This window comes from Pezoporus flaviventris, unplaced genomic scaffold (genome assembly GCF_033815535.1).
Source record: "Pezoporus flaviventris isolate CSIRO_AGI_PZ_B2104156 unplaced genomic scaffold, CSIRO_AGI_Pfla_v1 ptg000031l, whole genome shotgun sequence".
NCBI classification, from domain to species: domain Eukaryota; kingdom Metazoa; phylum Chordata; class Aves; order Psittaciformes; family Psittacidae; genus Pezoporus; species Pezoporus flaviventris.
The window spans coordinates 17,128,071-17,150,995 of NW_026892579.1; the positions used below are offsets into that span (position 1 = coordinate 17,128,071).

General features: G+C 42.7%; 1 protein-coding gene across 3 annotated transcripts in view; it reads left to right on the forward strand.

Moving 5' to 3' along the window:
- Window positions 1-22,925, forward strand: part of BACH2 (BTB domain and CNC homolog 2) — a 190,106-nt gene that overhangs the window by 120,706 nt on the left and 46,475 nt on the right. For all 3 annotated transcript variants that reach the window (XM_061460282.1, XM_061460281.1, XM_061460283.1), the window contains one exon: window positions 19,275-19,529. In XM_061460282.1, the coding sequence (XP_061316266.1) occupies window positions 19,287-19,529 (243 nt within the window). In that variant the 5' untranslated portion in view covers window positions 19,275-19,286. The remainder of the gene's footprint in view (window positions 1-19,274; window positions 19,530-22,925) is intronic.

The window sequence follows — 22,925 nt, forward strand, 5'->3', positions numbered from 1 at the left end:
TTATGTGTACACAGCACAGACATATGAAGCCACAGAGAGATAATGAAGGCAGCGATGCTAAACCCTGTAGCAGTGTCTAGTAGTGAAGCATTTGAACAACCAGCGTAGGCCAAATTCCAGCTCCTGTCTAGGCCATAATGATCAGGGAAGTCACCTTTTGACTGATTTAACCAGTCTGGACAAGTAGCCGAGAAGTCATCCTCTCTCACTTACCTACAGCCTTGGCAGTGGCAGCACAAACTCCTAAATCAGGTGGTTTGCATGTACTGCCACAGCCTGCCAGTAAATGGGGATACTGCTGTATTTCCCTAGGTGGACTGTAGAGCAGTCCACCTGCAAAGCAGAGTGTGGACTGTATACGGTACTGCAGTCAGGTTTTTCAGCCTTTTCCACTGCAAGTCAGTTGGCAACACAGTGCTGTAGATCGATGGTAAATATATGCAACCTTCTTGAAAAGTTTAAGTGGGCAATCGGAGCAAAGCAAGTGATTGCTTCTACACTTTGGTTGCAGAGCGTCTGTGGAGGGATTTTAGGGAAACCTCTTGGTAGCAGGAAGCTGCATTCAATTCACAAGCTGCATAGTTGTCTCCTGTGCCTCGTGTGCCTTCCCCAGGCTGCTTAATAAATACGTGAGCATGGCCATCATAAGCCAGGCTCTGTTTCTTTCTCCTGCGCTAATGTGCCAGTATTTTATGTCACATCAAGTGAGGAGGGAAAGCAGTGATACAAAGCCTTTTTGCCCTTCCCTTAAATAGGATTGATGACTACAGCATAAGAGCATTCCAAGAAAATGGCATTTGATCAAAGCAGGCCAGAGCCTCCCCTGAGATGCTGCATAAGGATGTTCGTCCTGATAATAACTTGCCTTTGCCATTTTCAGAGCAGACATTCCCATTGCAAATCCTGTGTTAGCTCACTGCAGTTAGTGTGCACACAAATACATAAAGGTACCTCTTTGATTTCCCTCTAACCTGCCTCCCCCCACAGGCTTAAGGGCTGCACGGGATGCGTGTGCCACCAGCAGCTCCATCCCAAAGGGGTTCCTCCAACAGCACCCATTCGGTGCCCTTCAGTGCCCCTTTAGCCATGGGGGGTCTCCTTTGCTGTGCTGGAGCACCAGCAAGCTTTCTGCACACCACAAGCTAGAATCCCCACTGGGCCACTGTGGTGAATATTGCAGAAACCTCGAGCAGGGTAAAGCGTTGTGCTTTTACGTGCAAGGGCTTGCCAGCTTGAATCACGTCTCTTGTGTTGCAGAGGGGAATATTGCTCCTGTTGCAGTGAGTTAGTGGAGTACTAGCAAGTCTGATTTGCAGAGGGGTCCGGGGCTTCAGTCTTATCTCATCTGTTACCAAGAGAAGGAAGCTTACTCTGGCAACTTCTGCAAATGCTGGTTTCAGTTTTGGTTTTTGTTTCCCAGTTGTGTCCTTTGTTTCTGAAATGCTGTTTACGTACTGCAGATTTTTTTTTTCTTGGTGCAAATTGATTAGCTTTAATTTCTTGCTCAACTCTCTGATTTTTATGCCATTGCTTCACCAGCATCCTGTTGTTAATTCACATGATATATGATAATGTGATGTGATATCCCTCCCTAGTTAGCAAAATGTAAGAATTGCTGTTGGCAGCTTCTGGAAGAGTAATTAGCAAGTAAGAATTACTCAAAAGATGTGCACACTAGCCTAAGCAGGCATTTTCCAGCTGTCTGCAAGTTCAAAAACTAGTAGGGACTTTTCAGGCTCTAACGCAAGATTAATTACTTGCTACTAAAAAAGGCCATTTACAAAAATGATTAGTGTGTGCAATCAGGGCTACTGTGATTTGTTGCTTAATTTGGAAGTGGTTTTCTTTGTCACAAGATTTTTTCCGGGTTTTGGCAGTCATTTTCCTAAGGAGGCAAGCCTTTTTGTTACAAGGGGATGTCAAGCTCAAACTCAAAATAGTAAGCTATCTAAGAAAGTACTTAGGGCTTTGTGTACCTCAGTCCTCCCGCTGCTGGGCATAGCACTGCTTTCCATGGCGATAGTGCGATGCAAGCGCCTTTGTGCTGGCTGCCCAAGACAGGACCCTCAGCTCTGGTGTAGCCCAGGATATTAGTGTTTCCTTTCTCTCTTTCTAATGTACAGGAGTTTCTGTCCATGCTGCTTTCTTTAGAAAGCCATTTGCACTGCTGTGCCTCTCTTTTGCATGAAGAAACCCATGTAAATCAAATATAGCCATACAGCTGTGCTAAGCCCCATCTTTTTTTCCATGGGCAGCTATTGTCAGCCAGCTTTTTTGTCCTCTTCTCTATTCTGTTTCTCCTCCGGGATCAGCCTGAGGGTGGCTGGATTTTTTGTTTGCTCCCGTGCAATGGAGAGAGGGGGCAAGCAGAGGGGAAGCGTACAGCTGATGCAACCCTTGACAGTTTTATTTTAAGCTCACGCTCTTCTTGCCACCTCTGTAGCCTCTTCTGCTCTCTGCCTTTCGCTTGACATCTCTTGTGCTTAATTCTCGAATCAGCTGGATTATCGTCTCTTGGCACCGTGTCCTCACCCACTCTCCAGCCTCTTACCCACGATTACCTCTCTCATCTCTTCTCCACTCTTGACAGCTCTCCATTTGCTTCTCAGTGTGCCTGTGATTTTCCCTGCCCTCGCCTCCCAGCATCACCCCACCTCCCAGTGAAGGAACGGACAATTTCCAGGAGACATTTTTCTTGATGTTACCTCCATTCCCACTGCTCTTTCAAGCTCCTTGTTGGTTTTTCTCCTCTGTTCTGGGCAGTGGAGCCTCTCTCTGCCGCTTGCCCATTCTTCTCTGCTCCCTCCCAGCATCCTTACATACTCACTGTAGTATGCCATGGCTTTATCTCCGTCTTATTCAGTTTCTTTTTGCACACTGAAAACATTGGAAAATGGCCACTCTTTCCCATGATTCGTTTTCCTGCTCTCACCTCTGCTCCTCTGTTCCCCTGGAGGTGACAGGGCCAGGACTGGGCTCTTGCCTCCTTCCCACAGACCCTTCTCTCTTGAAACTTTTCCAGCCATTCCTCCTGCGCCTTTCCTTATGTGTAACTCTTGATCCATAAGCCCCAGCCTCTTTAGCTTTCTCTCTCTGCAAGGTAAGCCTAGTCCTTTCCCTTCTTTTATCTGGAACCCTTCCATTCATCCATAATAATGCAATTTTTAGCATCCTTGTGATTATTGTTCCTGCCTCTTCCACATCACTTCTACTTTAAACCGTTGCCTCTGGATTAGTCCCATTTCAGAGGTTTTTTTTCTCAGACTTCTCTTTCCTCCTTTATTATTACTAAAAACATTTGCACAAACATCCTTTTCAGGATCTTAATTTCTTCTCTTCCTTATGCTCCGTTCGGAAAAATTCTTGCCACATACAGCAGAGAAGAATGTGTATGTGTATAGGTGCTTTAGGTGAGAAGTGCATGGAATAATGGCTACAGATAATACTGAGCCACCCAATTTGTATAGAGTTGAAGGAGCATTTCCTCCTTATATAAGGCCGAGTAGCTCTATTGATAGAACTGGCTCAAGGACCCTTTTAATAGAGATCATGTAATTCTTTTAATGTTTGGAGAGCTCATGCCAGGCAACGTGGACTATTCTAGAAAAATGCAATATCAATAATAAATCTTTTCTAAGAGATACTAATTATTGTGTGTGCACATGTGTATATATACACGTACATATATACACATGCATAACGATGTGCACATACACATCTGGTTTTAAGACACAGTGTTGGAGCACAGTATGCTCTGATGAAAAAGCATCATGACATTCATAGCAGAGCAGTGACTGCCCTGTATTTCATCAAGCAACAAGTATTTTTTAAAACATTTTAACATTCCTTTGGACATTTGACCAAACTGTGTCTTACTAGGACTTAAATTCTTGAAGTAATAGCATGAATCTATAGGTGAGGAAGAAATTATTTACAATGAGGGTGGTAAAATACTCCAGAAGAGGATGCCAAGAGAGATGTTGGATGTGCCATCCCTGGAGACATTCAAGGCCAGTCTGAATGTGGTTCCAGGCAACCTGATCTATGTGAAGGTGTTGCTGCTCATTGCAGGGGGGTTGGACTAGATGACCTTTGAAGGTCCCTTCCAACCCAAACTAGTCTATGATCCTAGGATTCTATAAACGTACCCGATCTTGACCTCTGTTAAATATAAATTAACTGTGCATATTTTTACAAGACTTGAGTTGTTCTAATGGCAAAATCTTGATGTAGTCTGGGAATGGGAAATTGTCTTTTCCTTCTGGAAGCTATGTCAAGTTTGTCTAAAAAGGCTGGATTTGGTCCTGCATAACAATATTTGTATTCTTCTGACAGCCCAAGAAACAGAGTACATTGATTTAGTTGGAAGATTTGCGGAGTGATTTTTTAATTATTTATTTTTTATTGCAGCCTGCAATAAAGGCTAGATACAGGTAGGGAAGGCAGGCATTGAAGGGGCAGACAAAAGAAAGAAGTGCGCTTGTTTTTACATTGCGGACTGTTCTGTTTTACATGCATATGGAGAGGCAAACTCCCTGGCAAGCACTGGAGATTGCCATCTACGCTGGTCCCCCTTTTAGTACAGAAATTGCCGTAAGGGTTGCAAGCACTGGAAAGTATTGATTGTTTCATAGCACGCTGTTTGTACTACATATTTTAGTTAATAATTAGGAATGCTTTTAGATTAGTTTTGTTTGAAATACTAATCAATGAGCTTTATAGATTCCCGGCTTTATACCTAAACATGTCAGTCTCCAGTGGAGCAAAAGTATTTTATTTCATTCCAGATGTTTATACTGTATAATTATTAATCTGTATTTTAATCTCCTTGACTTCATGCTTTTAAGGCTTGATGCTGCTTGCTACAGGGGATCTAAAATCTCATTAAAAGGCATGGGTTAAAGGCACTCAACACCTTGCCAAGTAAGTGCTGGAATGTGCCAGCTAAGTCCTATTGCATGTAGACCTCCCAGTGTTTCTCAGTGTACATGTGCACTATAGATAGGACTGCCTGCCTTCTATCTTGTCATTTCGCTCTACAAAGCCTTATGTTGAACCCCATTCGGTTTGCCAGGTGCACAGGGTCACAGTTTTCTTGCTGTGATGTTCTCTCAGCCTGTAGTTGGAAAACCATGACCAAAGTGTGCTGAAGGGGAAGTAAAGAAGAAAATAAAGTTTGAAATGGTGTGTTGATTTTCCAATGTTTGACATGGTTTTTTATCTCTTCTAAAGCTCTGGTGCCCCCATGCTGTGGAGCAGACACATGAGATACCAGTTGGAGAGTTGGTCTGGGGCCACAGGTGTAGGCGTTGCTGTTGCTTTTCCCATGGAAATGCATCTTGAGTAGCCAGAACCTTTTGAAAAGAAAGCCCAGCTGATGGCTTCCACTTAATACTGTCTCAGAAACCTGGTGTCTTACAAACCAAGAACTGCAGAGCTATACAGAGCTATGCTCTCCATCCATATTTAGTGCAGCATCGTGGGCTGCTCGTTTGTGATTTTGCAGACCAATTGAGGGTCAGCCAGAGCTGCTTGGGAAGCAGAAATAGGGGGGCTCCCTGGGCTCAAGGGTTAGGTTCCACAGTGGCACCTTTAGTTTGTTTAAGGTAAGGAAATTATGCACAGAAGCTGTTAAAAGAATAGAAGGTTGTCAAGTCAAGTGAGAAATGTTGTAACATCGCCTTCTCAGCCTTCAGTTGGATCCTTGTGTGCATGCAAATTTGACAGTCTTTAATTGCATGTCTCTAAGATCTATGGAGAATATAGCTTCTCAGTTCATATCAGAAGAAGGCATACAGACTTTTTTCTTCTCAGAAAAAAAAGCATTTGCTTGTGTGTCAAATACTGTTAATGTTTGTCCAGACTGTAGGTATGGGGTACATTTCATCAGCCAAGCAGAGCTTCCATAGGTCACAGCTGCCTGAAACACAGCCCTGAGCAAACTTGCCATGGTCCTGACAGTAGCATGCCAATGTAGGGACAAGGTCCTCTGTGATTTGATTTGCGTTGCCCTCCGATATGGTACAGTCAGGTCCCTTTGTGAAAGGAGAGGGAAGGCAGGCTCCCTTACCAGGCTGCTGAGGGTGCAGAAGGGCCTGGTATTTTGCGGGTCTCCAAGCTATGGTCTGCAGAGACTGCGGGGAATGCCTGGGTTTGGTGGCCTCTTTCTATGCCAATAGTACATTTCCCCCGAAAGACAAATGAGCAAATGGAGGCTGTCAACTAACCACAGAGGGAGAGAGTGACATCAGTGGATACCCAGCCACATTAACCAGCCTTATGGTGCTTTCGGTATATGAAACTCTAAATTATTGGGATGGTACAACAAGCACACTGTTTGGCTTTTTATTAGCCAGTTGTTAGCATTATGAAAGAGGCATTGGAGTGGCACATGAGCAGGAATCCAGAAGAGTTTCAATGGGAGTTGTTCTCTTAAAAACAGGCTAGAAAATAAAGGTTTGTAACTTGTTGCATGAGAAAATGAAGCAAGAAGGGAAGCAGTTTGTCAAACAGTGTTATTTGTGGACAGTCTTAAATAATGTGAATCATGTGGCCTCAAATCCCGTATGGTGACCTTGTGCAAGCAGAGTACACCACCTACCAGGCGATCATAAATTTATGCACGCACTGTACTCAGAACTGAAAAAGGTGTTTTCCAAAGTTAGAACCTGTTGTGTTGGCATAACATTACATTTAAAGTAAAAAGCGCTGAACGCACTGGGAATTGTTGAAGAATATTCTGCCAGCTACTCAAAATTATGATTTTACCCTGCCATCAATAACAAAAAACGTTATTCTAATGAGAAGCCATTCTGGTTAAACGAAGAAATAGAAGTCGTGTTGAAACATTAATTAATCGAATATCAGAAAAGGGAAAACAGAAAAGGCAGACATGCTCCCTACTTGGGTTTTTTATTTGAAACCATGGAAGAGGATGTGTCCATCCTGCACGGTGACGTGGAAATAAGAGAAAGTTTGCTGCTTATAGCAAAGGAGGATCTGAGACAGGCGGGAGTGGTTGAAATTAAACATTCGCACATCCTAGTAACTTCTACATCCAGGAATCTTAAAGGGAGTAGCTGAAAAGCTCTGTTAAGTGCTGTTAATTTATAATAAATCTTGGGAAACAGGGGAAATTCCAGAAAATTGGAGGGCTGCCAAATGTATTTCCGATATTTCAGAAAGATAAAAGGGATGTTCCGTGCAACTGAAGGCTGGTTTAGCTTGACGTCAGTCCAGGGTAAAATAGCGGAACAGCTATTTCAGGAGGTGTCAGGAGAGAACTTGGAGGCTAAAGGTATAGATAATTCGAGTAACGGTTGAAAAGAGAGCTTGTCAAACAACCTGATGGTTTTCTTCGCTCTGTTGGGATTGTGAGTCTGCGTGTTAAAGGCAACTGTTGATACTGCCTTTAGGAGACCAGATTAGGTGGTCCCTTCTGCCTTTCGGGTTTGTGAACCGTATAAGGAATTCCCTGAGATTGAAACTCCCATGACAGAGTGCACTAATTCTAACAGAAATAATCAAGCCACTCTGTTCCCCTGGGATAAAGTGTGGCTTACTTTTGGGTTTTTCATGTTAATCTCCTATTTGATTTCATTTGATTTAGTTGTGGTTTGGGGGGAAGACACGGACAAAGAAACCAAACAGATTTCAAAAACTGCATGAAAAGCTCAACAAATAATGAAAGTATCCTTAAACAACGGTAAAATTCAAGTCCTTCTTATAGCAGCTTTTGCAGCTTTAATCCCTTGTTGTTTACCATGACAAAAAAAAAAGCTTTCATAAGCTCCCGTGGATCTTACAGAAGAAGGAAAGCTTGTCTTTGCCGCCTTCTGTCTTGCAGTTGCAGTCCTCTGAGAAACTATAGGTGCAGATGCTATGTGGCTGTACTTGCCCTGAGAACTGGGATCCAAAAGCCTCAAATCTTTTGTTTCTCTCTGAGCTCCTTAAGGCTGCAGATGCACTGAGTCAAAAAGCCCATTTCTGTCTCACATCCTCTACTTACTTCGTCTGTAGCCCAGTAGGTGTTGGCAGCAGAATCGATTGCTTTCTGTGCGCCTTTCTCTGTGGGATGATTTATTGTCTACACCAGGAAAGGCAGTTTAGTTCCAGAATGAGGGCCAGTCCATGGATAAAGGGACTTTAAATAGGAATCTAGACATGTGCCAGACTCTGAGGATGGGAATGCTTGCAACTCTTGCTTAAACCTTCTAATAATAAAATGGCAATTCTCAGATCCTTTCAGGGTCAAAAACACTGGCAGAATCCCTCGGTGTAATCCAGGTATCCCCTTGGCATTTGCTGTGAGAGTTTCCAGATAGTTGTTTCAGTGACCTACTGATGATTTGATGGTTAGAAAAACATATGAAAATTGGGTTTTGTATGTGTTGATAGGGCTTCCAAGGTTCAGACCTATAAATAATGTGAATCCTAATGCAGGAGTCAGTCACTAAAATTTATTTATTTCTTTTTTTTATCAGTAAAAATCTCTGATTTAGCCATAAGAAAACATTTTTTATTTCATTACATTGTCAAAGGAGACCGTTTTTGTTGGTATCTGGTTCTGGAAAACGCTGCACAAGCAGACAGCAGCCCAGTCTCCAAGGAGAAGGTGACACCTGTATACTTTCCCAAAAGCAGAACATGTGAATTTATACCCTACAGAATTCTGTCCCAAATTTAACCCAGTGACCTACTGTGTGCCTTCCTGCTCTTCACACATTAATCACAACAGACACGGTCCAAAGGACATACCAGTTTGTGACCCCAGGAAACAAGAAGGATGTTCTGAACACCTGCTAACTTGCAGCAGAGATGAAGAGCTTGCATTTTAGGGGAAAAAAAAAAAAAAGAACAGATTTTCCCCATACCAACTGTGTAGTCTCACAAGAGAACACGGGCTTTTGTCATTTTTGTAACCTGTGCAATTTGAATAGTCAATGTTAGCAGGGGTTTTGGCCATAGCCTCCCATGCAGACAGTGTTTCTTCCACCAGTTCTGCAGTTAGGCTGGAAAAGCAATAGTTAGTAGAGATTGATAAGTGAAGAGAGAATTAACCAGGAGACATAATTTTGAGAGACAACTTCTCTGTTTTCCTCTGGAAAAAAAAAATAAAGTCAAAAACTATGTTAATTTGATAGAAACTAGAAATTTCAAGCACAGAGCTTCAGCACTGAACTCTACCGCAGGTTTTAAGGGCTGGGCTTCCTTAGGAAAAAAAAACATAAGGGAAATTAATAGCTTTCACTGAATTTGCTGACATAATCTTTCACATTAAAAGGCTGATAAAAGGAGCAGAACAGTGCCATTGTTACTAATTCGTAGCTTCCAAACACTGGTGGTATTGGGTCAGTATTAGCCTGGCCTTTGTTCTCATAGTCATATTAGCAAAAGAGATTTCAAAGAGGGAGACACATTCTTTACTGTCCTGATGTATTGTCATACTGGCAAGTGCTCTGGATATTTGACGAACCATTTATGCCTCATCAATTTCAGCGTGTCAGATGGCATCATAGTGCAAATTATACATACATACACGTGCACATATGCCCATAGAAGTACACATAAATTATGTAAAGGTTTAGGAAAAGAAGGAAAGCTGTATCATTCCTCAACAAACGTACTCATTTAAAGCAGGGAAGGCCTAAATCTGGTGGTCCCTTGCAAGAATTTCCAGCCTCCATTTGCGTGGAGACCTTAAACCTTTTCAGAGAGCTCACCAAGATGGAGAGCAAGATAAAAACAAATCACTGCTTCATTTTTCCCTCTCTGATTCTTTAGTCTGGCAAGCCATTTTACCCAAGAATAACCCAAAAGGCGATGTCTTTTCCCCGAGGTTCTGAAGCCATTGACCACCTCAGAAAAACATAATATGTTGTTTGTTTTGCTTGGTGGTTTCCTGGCGCTGTTTCAGCGTTGGGCATTCCCCATGCTGCTTTGAATAAGCTATTCTGAGCAGCAGACTTGATTTCTGTCCCCTTCGCCATAGCCAGCTACTGTAAAGAAAGCTATGAGGAGAGATTTTTATGGGGGAAGGGTTCTTCTGAGAAGCAGGCATAGAGGACAGACAGGTCTTCTGTTGTTTGCCCTGTTTTCCTACCTGGTGTATGTCTCCCCCTCTCCTCCATCTGCATGCCTCTTTCCTGAAGACATCATCATTTATATTTAAAGGACATTGAAAATGCGTGTTAAATTAAGCTTGACTTACTGAGCGTAGGACAATTTATAGTCTAATTATAGAATTTTTCCTGAGTCATAAAAAGATGCACGTATATATTTTGCCTAGTAGGCCTGTATAGAATGCATATGTCAGTGCATGTACCATGTGTAAACATTATTTGCCTGTTAACTTAGTCCCTGAAGACTGCAAGCTGTCATTACCTTGTTCAGCTGGGTTACTCTCTCAAAAAACAGTAACAACACAACCCTCTGAAGTCAGGAAATAGGTTTTATCTGTACGTGGATCATAAATCTACTTGGACTCTTCAAGGCAACCTCCGCTGGGAATCCCTGCCTCCTTATGGTACCAATCTCTGAACAACCTGGAGTGCAGTTTCTTCAGAGTAGACACCTGGGATTTAGATCAACGTTCATCATGGAGACTATGGGCACCCTGATACTAATTTAAAAAACAAACAAACAAACAAACAACAAGATCCATGGCAGAAATGGAGCTGTGGTGCATTTTTGTCTGTGTGTGCAATCTGCCAATACTGGAATCATTGTAAGTAAGCAAAATGTGACAGACAAAAGTTATATTCAGCAGTTCTGTTTGAAGGTCTGCAGGATCGGAGTTCCTTTATTTTTTTTCCCTAGTCTCTACCCAGTTGCGCTGTAGAGTCTAGGTCCAGTATAATGAAGCCAGTGAGTGTCTTTTGCGCTGGGACTTACTTCCTACATCGGAGCTGTGCAAAAGCAGCAGTTCAGTGATCTAGAGGATGCATCCTTGTTCCTGTCAGCTTAAGCTAAGGAATGAATTTCCAGTATTCTCAGCTCTACTTGGAAAACATGTAAAGCTGGCCATACAGAAACATGGCCCAGCTCTGCAGGGAGCCCAGGTACAATGCTTCTGCTCACTGCATGTGGTGTAGCTCATCCAGTTAGTGGCCCTTGAACTGCGTGCAGCTGTTTAGCAGTTTGGAGGGTGCTCCCACACTTGATGTGTTGGAGCCATGCAGCCTCCTCAGCAACATTAATGTCCAACTGTCTGCAGCGCCCTGCTGTGTGCCCCACCAGACCCGCCTCTCTCGAGGGCCCGTGGTTGAATCCTGTCCTTGGTTTCTCTTAGCTATCCCCCCTCCCACTCATGGTCAAATGAAGGTCTTGCTTTGAGGCTGTAGGGTCAGAAGCACCAGCCAGTGCTATCAGCAGCAACACATTAACAGCTGCCGGCCAAGAATGCTCTACGATGTCTTTTCCCCTTGACTGTGTATCTTCTATGATACAGCAGAAGGTACTTGAACAATGTGAAAAGCTCATTTCTGAAGAGGTTCTTGCTAATGGCCCTGGCACCCACAGTATGTTTGGCAGGAGGCAAGCTCATGTAGCCTGGCAGCCCGCTAGTCTATTTTCAATTATCTGGGGTGCTCAGAGAAGAAGACATTAATATTGCTGAGGATGACATAGCAAATTACTACTGCTCCCTAACCTTTTTAAATTGCTAACACTGTTGTAATCTGTAATTACAGAAATCAGTGTGAGAATTGTGGCACAGTGTAATTATCTTTCCTGATACTTTATTGCCGTATGAATTATTAATCAAAATCAGTCTTGTATAGTATTTGCAGCAACGAAGAAGAATAATGTATAATTAAATTTCGTTGTTTCTATTTTTGTGCTGATGTTTTATGATGTTGTAATTGATAATTAATTGGTTAAAAATTCACACAGTTCTTGGGAGTTTCGTATGACTGTGACTGCTTGGTATTCAGCATTTATTAATTGAATAATGGGCTCACTGAAGAGACCTTTGTATATAGTCTTCTGTCATTACAATGAGCTCTCAAAAATGGTGAATTAATCATTAGGCCTTTCAATAGTTTCTTTTTAAAGGAAAGCAGTGACAATATAATCATATCCTTTGTTGTTATAGCTATAATTGAGAGATCGTAATAACCAATTATAAGGATGGTCATTTTAGGAGCTCTGAAGTGTCAGTTATTGATAAATTTCTTTAAAACCAAAGCGTTGATTACACAGAATGAGTCTTTTCATAGAAAAAATATTAGGAGATGGGGAAGGAAGCCTGGAAAATTATTTTCCTCCCACTTGCCACTTAAAACCATTGCATGTTTATCCCTAAAAACTGTCAAGTCTGATGTGCTTTTGCTTCCATTTGTCAAAAGTACAAGTTCCTCTCAACTTTTTAATTATTTTATCGTCATTCTCCCCATTCTTTTTCCAGTATCATTTGTTAAATTGTTAAGGGAAAAAAAAATACAGAAAAACTCAGAAAAAAAAAGAGCTTTTTTTTACATTTTGTATCATATTGAACAGAAATATTGTCAGACATTTACAGCAGAACAGACTTTCTAGCTACCTCTGACCAAATAGTCTTAGGTACATTCAGGCAGACCACTTCAAGTTGTTCGTAAGTGTCTTTTTAATCCTGTTGGTGGAGCTGATTAGAAGAATGTGAACTGGAACTAAAAATAACCCCGGTTCAGTATTGATCCTCTCTTAACCTGATGAGGAGAAAGCCAGGAGTCACCTGCTATAGCAGAATATAATGTGATTGCCAGCTTATGCTTCCAAACAAAACCTGCAGTTCATTTTACACCAGGTCATGTCCTGCAGTTCTTTAAATGAGAAATTGCACAGTATTGCCTGCTCACTTCCATACTAAAATGCATTGTTACAAGCATAATGTGAAGATACTGATAAACCTTTTCAGGTCTTTACCATGAAGTTGATGGTAGTTGCTGTTGTAGATCTGATGCCCTGCTTGCACTTCCTGGGATACAAGTGAGCTTTTGTTTGATGGGAGGAGATGGTGCCTTCAGGCCATTTTTTCTCTTTATCGCCTTCCTCACTGGTGTTTTACCATGGAGAGACTACAAAGATGCTTCTGCTGTAGACTGTATGCCTTCTTTTCTGAGTTGAGCTCAACATCTGATGGCTTTTCATGTCCTAAATGCACCGCTTTGCTAGAGTCAGTGGGAGCAGGACCCCTTGGTGTCAGTGGCACCCACTACATGTAGTCTTTGGATAGATGTTTTCTACTGCTTGCCCTCAACAGCTTGGTCCTATGCAATTTCAGTGCCCGTTCAAGAGAGGGGAACACAGGGCAGCATGCCCATCACTGTCTCCTGCAGTTGGGGACAGAGGGTACAAGGGGCCTAGGGAGCATGTGTGGAGGTGGTAGATTTGGAGTTCATCTGTGTTGATCCCAGACAATGGTTAGTAGGTTAGGAAAGACAGATAATACAGGCACGTTTCTCTGCTCAGGCAGTTTGTTGTTGAGCAGCATGCTGGAGTGTGTGAATATTCATCCCATGTAAACTTGTACCCTGAGTAATGTGGCCCTGGATATATTTGTTAGGAGTGACTAATTCCTTTACAAATGTGGTGAGTTCTTTGCAGCAGTGGTCAGTTCTGCATATGGTTTATTGCGGTGACTGAGAAGTCTCCCAGGAAAAAATAAAAACAACCCAGCTCATCTCCCTATGAGTACAGGGTACAATCTCAGTTCATTTCTATAGTCAGGAGTCACAGCTTTTATTTTTACAAATTCTGCTTTTGTCTCACTTCTTTTACTTCAGTGTCGTCTCCTACTTGTAACACTAGAAACAATAAATAGCAGTGCTGCTTTGACGTTTTTATTTCATATTACTTGTATAGTGCTTACTGAATTGATCATACATGTTGAGGAGGGGTTTTTCTCTTTCCTTGCCAATCGTCTTTTCTGTTGTTCTCCTGAGGGTTTCTTTTTTCCCTGTTTCAACACCAATAACCAGATGCAGACACTACCCAGCAGTGTAGTACACCACAAGTAAATAGAAAATACATCTCCTTATTAAAATATTTTTCTTTCTAAAATCTGTCTCTAGGTGATGAGAGTCTGTGTATCCAGTCTGTCTTTTTTGATAGACTCCAAATTGGAATAGAGAGTCCAGGTCAATGAGTTCCTGTTCCACTGTGACAGTGGTCAAACACTGCAACAGGTTGTTCAGAGATGGTGTGGGATCTCCCCCTTTGAAGAGTGTCAAAACCCTGCTGCACACAGTCCTGAGCAGCCTTATCTAGGACACCCTGCTTTGAGCAGGGAGGCTGGACTAGATGATACCTGGAGGTCCTCTCTGACCACAACTGCTCTATATTTTTTTTTCCCTATAATTGCCACCTGTGCATAACAGAGCATGCTGGATTTACTGTGCCACCTTGTTAGTGTCTAATCCTTTTTTATATTGTCTTTTTTTTTCAATTCCCAACAATCCCTATTACCTTTGACATTTGAACTGATTTCACTGTTTTGACCTCCCTGTCATGGTCTGTGGACTTTCAGGTCACTAATCAATGTAGGATCAATGATTAATTCACGTTGTAAAGGACCTGAGGAGGTTCCTGTCACAACCTCCTGCTCAGAGCACGTCAGCGCTGGGATCAGAGCAGGTTGCTCAGTGCTGTATCAAGTCTGGTCTTGAAATCCTCCAAGGGTGAAGATGACACAACCTCTTCAGGCAACCTGTTCCTCAGATTTTTTCTTATGTCCAGTCTAAAGCCTCTGTTGTTAAGAATTGCTTCCCGTATCTGGTACCATATTCTCAATGACCTCACTGTAGGACTGCTGCTAGGACCCTTGTATGCGTGGGCAGTTTCCTGTCCAAGTACTAAGTGTGCTCAACCCTGCTGTAGCTTTAGAGGTCAGAGGAGCTCAGGCATATTGCATGGTGTAACCATAGACAGATGTGAGCCAGTACTGCTGCTGATGTATTTCTGGAGGAATTTCACTGTTTACTTACTGAAAATTGCCCCTGCATCCCTTCTCTGTTGAATACAGTTTAGCATACATGATTTCCAGTCTGATGTAACTTCTTACCTTATGATAACTGAGCCTCTCTAGCAACCTTTTGTAAAGGTTTTGTCAAAGGATTTCTGAAAGTCAACACTAATTACGCGTACCAGTGTTCCTCACTGCTAATTTGACACACTTCAGGAATTCTAATAGAGCCCATCAGAGACATGACTTCCCCGTGCAGAAGCCATGCTGCTTTGTCATGATGGTAATTTGCCTGGTTAAGCGCCCTGTAGTTCTGCCACGATCAAGATTTACTTTGCACATAATTAACCCAGTTCTGATGCAGGACTTTCTGGTTTGCCTTGATAAGGTTTTCTGTCCCCTAATGTTTCCCTTTAAAAACAGATTCCACATTGCCTGCCCTCTAGTCTTGTGAGGTGGGAGCTGGTTTTTTTTTGTGATAGGTAATGTATTTTTGGTAGCAGCTCAGGCGGTGTGTTTATGAGTTCCTGGAGAGTTTTGGGTGAGCGCCAGCCAGTAGAGATGATGTGCTGCAAACCAAAGTGATCTGGATGTCCCATGAGTTGCTTTCTTGTCTCCCAAGGTTTCACATGCCTCCTCCATGCTGCCAAGGGCTTGGTGGGGTCTGCCACCCGTTGCTGTGGAAGGACTGTGTAAGCAACAGTTTGTTTCTCTGCGGTTACTGCCCTTCACCAGCAACTGTTTTTTGGCAAGGTTTCAATGGTGCTTTTCTTGCCTACAGTAGTTCATGCCAGTTTCTGGAAACTTTTGTTTCAAAGAGGCTTTTTCTGGCAGTATGGTGACCTATATGCAAACAAATGCACAGCATGTTCTTTTGAGCCAGAGAAAGGCTTGCTAAGACATTCTCTCTTCAGTTTGAAGAAATACCAAGTGTGTTGCAATGATTTCCATGAACAAGGTTCTGCAAACTCAGCATAATACTGAATTCAGCAAAAAATTACATGGTTTGAATTAACATTTATATAAAAGACTTCCAGCCCAGCTTGCCTCACAGTTCAGAGTTAATACCCAATCCCTGTGTTTCTCTTCTGAGGAGAGGAAAAAAGCTGAATTCTGCTAATTTTCTTGCTACAACATGCCAAAGCCCTGTGATGACCTTTCTCTTTGCACTCTAAACCCTTTCCCTGTGAAAATGAACAAGCTACTTCCCAGTGCAGGATTTCACCATCTTGCTCCTGTCCTGCACGATAAAGTCCTCTTGGAGAGGAAACAACTCATGCCTGGAGGTCATTCAGTTGATGGCAGATCATGGAAAAGGGAAGACCATAAATCACTTGTGTTGAAACATTAAAAGCTGATAAATAGGTGGTCCTGACTGTAGCCCAGCCCCAGCTTCCCTGTGCGCAATGCAGGGCTCAGGGTGTTTCCTGGAGCAGACAGGGGCATGGCCAGGGGAAATCTGTGTCGGGCTGAGATTGCAGCCACTGGCCAGGGCATCCACATGGGCTTTGAGTGACTGCTGGAAGGGATATGCTGTGGATCCGCTGTCGGGAAGTCACTGGAGTCACAACAGTGGCCTTTGGAAAGCATCGTGGTACAAGCACCTGGGTGGAGGTCCTTACTGGGAGTGTATCTAGGGATCCGTTGGAGTGTGGATGGTGAACTTCACAGCCCCAGCATCTCAGTACGACTTTGATCAGGTTTCCTAGCATAGAAGGCAGTCTGGCTCGCCAGTGGGGAAATACAGCGTGGTGTTTTCAGCACGTCACAGGGCATGCAATGAGTTTTTAAAAAATACACTTGATGAGAGTTGTAGTTAAGAAGTGGGAAATTACTAATTAGTAACCAAGTAATTCAGGGTTTGATTCACACAAATTGCACTATTACTGTAAAAAAGGATTGCTATTTCAGGCAAACAGTGGGTTTTGGTTGGTTTTTTTTACAGGCACTGAAAATGTAATTGATGTTCTGTTAATTACCTGCCAGGTTTCAGGTTTCTCATAGGTTTTTTCATCACTGAGGCATTACAGGCATACACATGCCTGAGAAAAAGGAAAAAAAGAAATTAGCACTATTCCCCTTTGCATTGTTATTGGCAGTTCTCAGGTTTTCCCAGTAGATTGTTCTCGTAAACTCTTGCATTTCACAGCATGCAAGAGTGACCACTTAGAATGTTACTATAACGCTGTTGTTAGCATCAGTGTTCAGTTACACAGAAAGCTGAGTGGGAAGAGCTAAGTGTCATTTTCTCTTTTACCTTACTGGAGTGGTAACAAAAGGATGGCTGCCAATTCTTCTTGTTAGTATCAATTTATGAGGAGGAAGAAAATTAATTTTATTCTGGTTAAGAAATGCAACTGTTAGCATAATAAAACCCAAATGTCTCCCTCACCTACCTTCATGCAAGTCAATAAGCAGCTAGGTATCTTCTCTCTAAAGTCAGTGACTTTGGGTTGGTAGGTTGCTTCTTTTCTGTTCACATAGGCATTTCAGCTGGCTACTCAGAAGTGTAGCATGAGTCAGCAGTAAATATTGAAAATACCAGTAAAAGTGAAGCCATAAGCATCTCATTGATACTTCCAGTAATGTAATGTTGGCAAAAAATACCTGTTTTGTAGAAAGAGTCATCATAGCCACTGACTTAAAAATACCCCTATGAAAATGGGAAGATGGAGTTCCCTGAGAAGTCTAGTAAATAGTTGCAAGGAACAAGTGGCTCCTCTTAAGTCCATTCCTATCTAGATTATTACTCTCTTTCAACAGCACTGTGTGGCACCCTGGTTTTAATTCATGGCAAGAGAAATAGCTTGAAGTCTTCTTGTTTATACTTGTCTACCTGCATATCATACTCGCGAAGGAAGATGCTACAAAGATTCACGTTAAAAATAAGCAGAGGAGGAATTTTGCTTTTACTTGCTATAGTGGTCAGATATTTATAGTGCAGCAGTACTATACCAAAATATCACCTTCTATTGCCCTTAGCCCTGTGGGCCTCTGAATCTTACCTTTCAGAAGGCAGTTGTCATTCTCAATGAGGAAGAATCATTCCTTAAAATATTTACAGTTTGTGCATTTGCACAACTCTTTTTTCAGAGGCAGGTAGACTAATACATACAAATAACCTTTTTTTCCCCAGGTAAGCTCTGAAAACGAGTGTGTTCAGTTCGTGTGGGAGTACATAGGGTGTTCAGATGCAGCACAAGCTCTTACGCTTTTCTACTTAGATGAGTTGAAATAGGAAAATAATGTAAAGAGTCTGGTGCTGGGCAGAAAGTTTTGGGTAAAAGAATTACTTCAACGTGTTCAAGTGCAAAGGGGGTTCACACAGGGTTGGGAAAGCTGATCCCCGTCACCATCTCCACTGCAAATCCAGTCCCCATGTTCAGAGGCATTGCAAGTTCTACATGTGTCAAAAATTACAGAACAACAGGGAGAGGATAATAACAGGTGTCTTAAATCCTTCCAAACTCTGCCCTGCTGTAAGGAGGGGAGACTTACCTGCAGGCAGGAGCAACCCCAGACCCACATGCTGCCCCGCAGCCTCCACATGGGTCAGGGGGTTTTCTTGTGTCTGTGGGTCTGGAATTCAGAAACTGCTCTTTTCTGTAAATGGCATAAAACCACTGGTGAGGGTATGTTGCTTTAGCAATACCTGGAAACAGATTTCTTCTGAAGCCACTAAACAGTTTTTGCTCACCCTTAAGTTTTAAAATCATGAGTTCTGATTGAGAAATGAAGTCACTGTAGTTAGTGGTTTGTCTTCGTTGTCTTTGCAGGGTACAGTTCCACCTTGGCTTTCACTTGAGCTGAGGTCTTCGGTGTAAGCATGCAGTACTGCCTGTTCACTGGAGATGAGACAGGGGTTTTGAGGGTTTTTTTCCTTTAATATCAAAGTAAAAGAAGCAAGCACAAAGCCCTATTTTCATTATTAGAAGACCCAGCAGTTACTCTTGCTTTGTTTTGCTAAAATCTAAAATTTCCCATATCTGCATGTTATTTTATTGCCGCTACTCAGTTGAAACTCCTAGATGTGTAGTAGGTGGTTGAGGGAAAGCACTTTGCAGTCCATCTAAACTCTGCTTTGGTTTTGAGGGGGAAAGTTGGGGGGTGAATAGGTAATTGAAGCACAGCTGAGTGAAAGTTGTTGGCAGTGAGCACCATTCCCAATATCTTTCCTGAGCAACTTGCTTGGATTTAAGAGTTAATGGGCTACTTGGCCATGGTCCTTGGGTATCCAGAAATCAAGCAGCATCCCACCGTACCATGTTTGCCCAGCAGCTGTGTAGCTCCTCACTGCCTTGTTTGTGTTTTCTTCCCCCCTTCTCTGTTGCAGGGTGTGAACGGCATGTCTGTGGATGAGAAGACTGACTCCCCCATGTATGTGTATGAGTCAACGGTGCACTGTACCAATATTCTCCTCTGCTTAAATGACCAGCGGAAGCAGGACATTCTCTGTGACGTGACGCTGATCGTGGAGGGGAAGGAGTTCCGCGCCCACCGGGCTGTGCTGGCTGCCTGCAGCGAGTACTTCTTGCAGGCCTTGGTCGGGCAGACGGAAAATGACCTGGTGGTCAGCCTGCCGGAAGAGGTACAGTTTCTCGCCTTGCCCACACTGTAAACACGAGCCCCTTCCAACCTGAGCAATGAGGAAGACCTCTGTGGCCAAGGGGAGTGTGGTGCAGGTTTCGATGCCTGCCCCAGCACTGCTCTGAATGCGGTTTTTGCGTTCGGATGGGTTGCAAATTGCCGAAGGATGGACTTGTTCAGTCCAGCCTTCCTCACAGCTCCTAGAGGTTACGGTGGCAAAGCTTTAAGATGCTTCAGCTCACCTTTGTCACTTCCACCAAGGGGGTCGTACCCAAACAATTGCCATAGCTTTGTTCAGGACATTATCAGGACCTTGACAGTCTTCTGCTCTTCCAGACAGGAAATTTGAAAGGCGTGATACAGCTGCTAGACAGCAGGTTATTGTTGAAAAATTGTTTGAGCTGTCACATTGTTGGGAATCACACTGCTGTCCCATCCCGTCCCCCCCCGTTTCCTTCTCCTCCTCTTTCCCCTCTCCTGCACCTCACTGAGCCTTGCTTCCTCTCACCTCTCCTCACAACAAGTTTAGGTTAACTGCTTTGGGCCATGTGTTTTCCACTGAGAAACCATGAGCAGTCTGTCAAAAAGCAGGGTTTTTCTCATGCAGCGTGGTTCCCACAGCAGGAAGCCAAGGGATGTAGAAAATACATACCTCAGTGGAAAGTTTACTTTATTTTACCGCAGAATCTCGCTGGCTGGCTTCCACCCCCACTGTAATTTCCTCACAGCCATACAGCCATGACAGGACAGCTACTGCAGGGCATGCCAGTGGCTTTGCTGTCCACAGAAAGGATATGTGTGCCTGCTGGCCAGGCTGCCATCACCAGCCGCCTCAGCACCACCTACGCAATGCCTCTGTCTGGGTTGGGCAGCACAGGAGTGGTGGCAGTGTACCCAGAGCATGGGGCAGCAGTCACTCAGTGGGAAGGTGCTCTGGCATACAGAGGGTTTTTCAGCATCCTTCGCTTACTGGCCATGAAGAAGCATGGTGTGTTTTAAATGATGTCGGGTCCCAAAGTGTCACAAACCATTTTTCCCTCCTCTAGTTTAGCCCTCCAGAAACTTCAGTGGAGTCATGATGTTGTCACGGCACAAGTTGGAGAGCATTTGAAGTAGGTCACTGGGGTAATTTCATCATGTCTTGACACTGAATATTACTCATGAAGAAATTTCAACCCAGACACTTTGCATAAGAGTTTAAAGACATCACAGAGGACATGCTAGGATGCACACTATGATTCTGCAGCCTCTACTGATAATTTCCAGTGGAAGAATCGACTCTGTCAGTGTAGCATAGCTTTTGCAGTGCAAAGCTAAGGCAGGAGCAGAGAAGTGACAAAACACACCCAGGGGTGCACAGGTATGAAGAGATAGGAGAGTATCAGCACTCTTATATAAAGCCTTGGTGAGACCTCCATGTATGATTCAGGTCCTGTTAGATAGAGAGATTTAATTGAAATTCACATAAGCATATACAAGAGTGACTGAAGTGTTCATAAAAAGGAGCCTGACCTGGTTCAGCAGAAGGAGGAGAAGACGACCATAGCAGGTTTGTACGACTGGCGTGACAACTGAGACATGCTACAGCTCTTGTGTAGGCAGAGGAGATGAAATGGCTGAGGAGTTTCTCTTTAATACTAAATACAGTGTTGCCACAAGCATTAATTGGTTTCAACTAGCTTTTAGTAAAAGTAGATTGGAAATTAGCAGATTTCTAAGCACAATAGTGGTGGGATGCTGAGCCACAGGCAAGTGGAAGGAGCAGGGATCATTCTGTGTCTGCACTTGGTGACTCAGTCCTATGTTCATATGACACTAAAGATTTAAAACACAAAGCTTTGTCTTTCTATGTGTTTCATGAGATACTACAAAAAAATATTCCTCCAGTCCAACCAGAAATGATTTCTATTTAAGTGAATCCCCTTTGGATAAATGAAGTATTGAAGTTTCAGATTCTAGAATATGTCGCGTGAAAGATCAAAACGTTTTAGTACCTAAAGGTTACACTGGTGGTTGCTACAGGTCTAGTGAAGTCTATGGATTTACAGAAGCAGTGAATCTAGTTCTGAAGGTTTTTCGCAGCACTTCACCTAAGACCACCACTGTTAACTTTGCCACGTGCTTCTGTTAGTTGCAGAATGCCAGGGCTTTAACCTTCTCATCCTGGAAAATAATTCCCTTAGCTTTTTAAAAAAAAGATACTACAGTTACCAGTGCTTACTTGTACAGATATTTTCCATGTGCAAATTAACTGCATTGATTCTAACATGTGAAACAAAATAGCTACCAAGCAAATCAGATTCAATGCAGACGTGGTCAGTTAAATAATTTCCTCACAAATGCTAGTCAGGAATTGGGGTAAAGAGAGCTGCCTGATGCACTTTGTTTTCCCTCAGTTATTCCTTGGTTTAAGATGCACATCTCTGCTTCTGGTATGCCTCTGCCAGGAGCTTTGGTAGATGCCTGTGTATAGATATCGGAAGTGCCTCCAACAGTGTGGGAGCTCCCGACAAAAGGAACTGAAACACTCTTGGATTTAAAGATCTGATAGAGCAGGGGAAACACCATCTTAGTTGTATTGCATTAAAAGAAGTTAGCAGGGTCTTCTTCAGTTCACAAGCTAATAGCTCTTCCGAAGGCTTTTGTTTGTTTTAGTCTGTGGTCTGCAGAGCTCTGACAGCCCATGAGTTATTGCTAAAGGTATCTGTGAAAACTGACTTAATCTGTCATGCAGGGGGTTACTCTTCCGGTTGAGAAATTTCAAACTGAAGTTGAAAGTTGATGTCTTGAGCCAATACTTTTTTTTCAGGTTTAGAGACTATTTATGTTGGCATATACTTGTTATAGAAAAAACAGAGACTGAAAATCATTTGTAAATACAGCCTTCACAGATCAGGACTTTTCTGAAGGTGATGATCACTCATAAATTAACAAATCTGTTTGTAAGTCAACAATGCAAGCGTTGCATTTTAAATTCTGGCATGGTTTGAAAACTGCTAAAGTGTGCAATTGTGGAGAAAGGGCATTATTGTTATAATTTCTCAAAGGTTTGATGTCAGAGCTGGATAAAGCTTTGTTTATAAAGCTTTTACACTCATGTAATGTTGGTGTGAGGGAGTTTAACATCAAAACAAAAGAACTTCTTTTTGATTATTCAAAGCAGTAAATCTGCCTCTGAAGTCTAAATTGCAGACTTTTCTTTTACTTCATAGCATGTTGGGGTCTTTTTGTTAATCTGGCATCCAGACATTGTTAACTGTTGACTAGCTAAACAGTGAACAGATGTTTTTTACATTATTTCGTGTTTATATCCAATTACAAGCGAGAGCAGTCTTTATGATACTCCAGTCATTTCAGTGGGGAGACATTGTGCATGCTCAGAATTGGGACTGGTAGA